The sequence below is a fragment of the Priapulus caudatus genome, unplaced genomic scaffold (assembly GCF_000485595.1).
Source record: "Priapulus caudatus unplaced genomic scaffold, Priapulus_caudatus-5.0.1 Scaffold930, whole genome shotgun sequence".
NCBI classification, from domain to species: domain Eukaryota; kingdom Metazoa; phylum Priapulida; class Priapulimorpha; order Priapulimorphida; family Priapulidae; genus Priapulus; species Priapulus caudatus.
This window is the reverse complement of record NW_014577991.1, coordinates 15,666-19,459: the sequence shown is the minus strand read 5'-3', so window position 1 is coordinate 19,459 and position 3,794 is coordinate 15,666. Positions and strand designations below refer to the sequence as shown.

At 44.1% G+C, this 3,794-nt stretch overlaps 2 protein-coding genes across 2 annotated transcripts in view; one reads left to right on the top strand and one right to left on the bottom strand.

Moving 5' to 3' along the window:
- LOC106814484 (p53 and DNA damage-regulated protein 1-like) overlaps nt 1-3,689 on the top strand; it is a 10,088-nt gene extending 6,399 nt beyond the window's left edge. The window contains exons 2-4 of the mRNA XM_014818800.1: nt 1,701-1,865; nt 2,157-2,275; nt 3,200-3,689. Of these exons, the coding sequence (XP_014674286.1) occupies nt 1,708-1,865; nt 2,157-2,275; nt 3,200-3,369 (447 nt within the window). The 5' untranslated portion in view covers nt 1,701-1,707 and the 3' untranslated portion in view covers nt 3,370-3,689. The remainder of the gene's footprint in view (nt 1-1,700; nt 1,866-2,156; nt 2,276-3,199) is intronic.
- On the bottom strand, nt 7-1,709 carry LOC106814480 (adenosine receptor A1-like). Its single transcript, XM_014818797.1, has 3 exons — nt 1,699-1,709; nt 1,322-1,502; nt 7-528 (listed from the first exon to the last, which is right to left on the bottom strand). Exons 1-3 carry the CDS (start codon nt 1,707-1,709, stop codon nt 100-102), a joined length of 621 nt encoding a protein of 206 aa, XP_014674283.1. The 3' UTR covers nt 7-99.
- Nucleotides 3,690-3,794: the final 105 nt, after the last annotated feature.

The window sequence follows — 3,794 nt, the reverse complement described above, 5'->3', positions numbered from 1 at the left end:
TATATATACGTACACACGCACGCGCATGCGATTGACTATATGAATCTATGCAGACCAATGGCTACGATCAATCGTATAAATCGGTATATCGCGTATCAATCAATCTGCGGACAAGCTTTGCGGCGGCTTCGTCTGCTGACCGCTCGTACTGGACACTTCTACGGCGACCTCCTGCGCCGCTCGGCAGCAGAAGATACGCGCGAAAACTCTCCCGTACTCCGAGCGAAACTCCTGACTCGCTATCCCGTAAAGGAAAGGGTTAATAGCGCTGTTTGCGTGCGATATGTAGATCAGGACGCGAACCGTGGGGAAGGGAACCATGTAGAAAAACGCGCTGACGAAGTTGGCCGTGAAGAGAGGGTACCAGCTCGCGAAGAAGAAGACGATGATCATGAAGAGGACTTTCGCGATCTGGACTTCTTTCCGCCACCGTCTGCCACCCATGGATTTTTTATTCGCGTCGTCGCCAGGCGGCGCCACTTTGTCGGCGTACTGCGACGCGCACGTGTTGGAGGCCATCTTGTTTAACTGCAAGGAAACGATGGAATGACGTCATTAAGATGTCGCTACGTTGACGATTGTGCGTCTAATATATTGCATGTCATTTATTCGAATAATATCACGATTTCAAAATGGCGGATATACCCTAGTCTGGGCTCCTATCCCCACTTCCATTGCGCTGCGCTCCGTTATAGGAAAAGAAACCCAGTGGAAGTCAAGAAACCCAGACCACACTTCCCCCAGCATCAGAATGAACCCAGCCCTACAACAACTTGCTTCTTTGTTTCCATTAAAAAACTTTATTTAGTAAAGAATCTGGTGAATCGCGTAACTGTTGGTCTCGAATTCAATTTTCAACGGCAATTTCATCCCCGCGTACATATCGTGGTCGAGAAAGTGTAGCATTATGACATTAAACTACTAATGCGCATGTTAGGCTATCGTTATCGATCAGTAAGCGTAAATTCTGACATTAACTCATTTATGAGCATTTTTTAGGTTATCATTACCGGCATGAAAGCGTAGAATTGTGACATTAAACCACTAATTCGGCTGCATGCTAGGTTCTCACTATTTGCGGGAAAGCCTAGTATTTTGACATTGAATAATTAATTAGCCTGCTGGGTTATCTTCCGAACAGATTTTCCGCATTACTGGGTACATTTATAATATTAATATATATAATATTATTTATATAATATAATTTATATTATTGCATCTAATATAAATTAGATGCAATAATGTGATTCAACCTGTACTCTGCTGAGTTACAGTACTGTATCTAGCTATGCATCGTGTGAATCGGTAGATTCAATCTCACCTGCTTCCTGATAGCGTTGAAGATCAAAATGTAGAGAATCGTAATGATGAGTGAAGATGGGACGACGACGAAGAAGAAGAAGAACGCCAAGTAATGGAAATTTATGATCTCAACAAAGAAACACCTGCAAGAAAGAGAGAAAGAAACCCCGAATGTGTTGGTTACTATACAGTTGATCTCCCTTCGCGGTCGCACACGCGCACACACACACACACGCACGCACGCACTAGACTCGTTAGTGGAGTAGGCGAGGTACGGTCCGGCATATTAGATAGTACCAGGGTACGTTCCGGCAGTACCCTGGGGGACATAGACCCTCTCAGCAGTAGTACGCAGTATCGCAGGCCTACTTACAACTGCGATTATTGCGATGTTACAGTAGCTTCATGCCGATTGACGACACATACTTAACAATGGAAAAGAATATGAGCGAAGTGTTGCGCCACCTGGTGGAAGTCGAAGAAGCCGCTGATGACATTCTCACGGATAAAATGCAGTTGGTTAATTTGGATCGAAAGAAGAACAAAAACAGAGAGGCCATCAGGTATGACCCTATAGATATATATTATGTATATATATAATCTCTATATGTATATATATAATCTCTATATATATATTGTATTATACTACAGATATATTGTATAGTGGGATAAGGTTGTGGACATTGCAGGGTCGTGTACATAGGATTGGGAAGCATCCTATCTATGCTGGTCACTGGCATATGATTATGAATGGATGAATTAGTTGTGTTGTTGACATTTCATCTCACACTATGATCATATAACAGTTGAGCGTGGGTTCCCCATTTACCCGGGATGCAATCTTCTATCTTCAGATCTCTAAAGACTGTTCCTTCTACCTCCACCTCCACTAAGGAGCAGAAAGCGTGGGTCTGCTTCGGCAACATGTTTCTCAAGATTCCCTTGACTAAAGCTAAGCAAGTACTTGAGGAAGGTAAGTCGAAACTCGTGAATCGGATAGTACCTTTTAAACGACCCCTTAAGCGCAGATACCTTCATAGGCATGTATCATATGGCCTACGTTATGGCCTGTTATTGATTTCTAAGTCTTATTCTTACACCGTTTTTTTCAGACCAAGAGCGCACCTTTTAAATGACCCCTAAAGTGCAGATCTATGCCTTTGTATGCATGTATCATCAGGGTTCTTGTTAATAGCCGGTAACCGGTTATTTTTACCGCCTATCGCGCAATTTGTTACCGGCTATCAATTTGAGAGAAACTCCCACTAAAGGCGGTAAAATATTTAATCCATATTTGAAAAAACGAAGTTTATTTTAAATACTTGGCAGATACTACTAAAATAAAGAGGAAATACACTGTTACCTGGACTTTTACTTGACATTTATGATTTTTCTTTTTATAATAGATACTTAATAGCATATATTTTCCTATCTAAACTACCAAATTTTAGAACCCATACCCATCAAAATAGGCTATTTGTGGGTCAAATCAGAATTTTTTTTCCGGGGGTGCATGCTCCCGGACCCCCCTAGCAGGGCTTCGCGCCTTCGCCGCTTGCCCTACCGTCCGTGCCGGAAAAACAGTTACCTGCTATTCATTGTCAAATTACCTGCTTTGTCAAAAGTTAACAAGAGCCCTGATCATATGGTCTGTGTTATGGCCTATTAGCGATTTCTAAGTCTTCTTCTTATGCCGTATCTTTTCAAACCAAGTCGGCACCTTTTAAACGACCCCTAAAGTGCAGATGCCTTTGTAGGCATATATTCTCTCGTCTATTACATAACCTGTTACTAATTTTCTACCCGCTAGTCGGTGCCACATCTTTTCAGACCAAGAAACTAGTAATTTGCTAATTAACTATGTAGTAATCGCTAGCCCTGCACTATGTTTTTTCAGACCAAGAGCAGCTCGATCGTGAGATCGACTCGCTAAGAGCGAACCTGAAGGCGAAGGTGAACAGGCTGAACGAACTGGAGGGGAAGGAAGAGTTGAAAGGTTTCTCGCTGGCGGCGCTAGACAGAAACGAGATGGCAGCGATGAAGCAAGGTCGACCGGGGTCGTCGTGACACCCTGAGACATCGTGACACACTGAGACGTCGTGACACACCGGGACAGTGTGACATCGATACAAGCTGAAACGTTGTGACACCCTGGGACATTGGTGACACCCTGAGACGTCGCGACACACTGGGACAGTGTGACATCGATACAAGCTGATACGTTGTGACACCCTGGGACATTGGTGACACCCTGAGACGTCGCGACACACTGGGACAGTGTGACATCGATACAAGCTGATACGTTGTGACACCCTGGGACATTGGTGACACCCTGAGACGTCGCGACACACTGGGACAGTGTGACATCGATACAAGCTGATACGTTGTGACACCCTGGGACATTGGTGACACCCTGAGACGTCGCGACACACTGGGACAGTGTGACATCGATACAAGCTGATACGTTGTGACACCCTGGGACATTGGTGACA

Coding starts and splice junctions, on each gene's coding strand:
- LOC106814480 (XM_014818797.1), bottom strand. Junction 529..1,321: donor TCAACGCTATCAGGAAGCAG/GTGAGATTGAAT, acceptor GTTTCCTTGCAG/TTAAACAAGATGGCCTCCAA.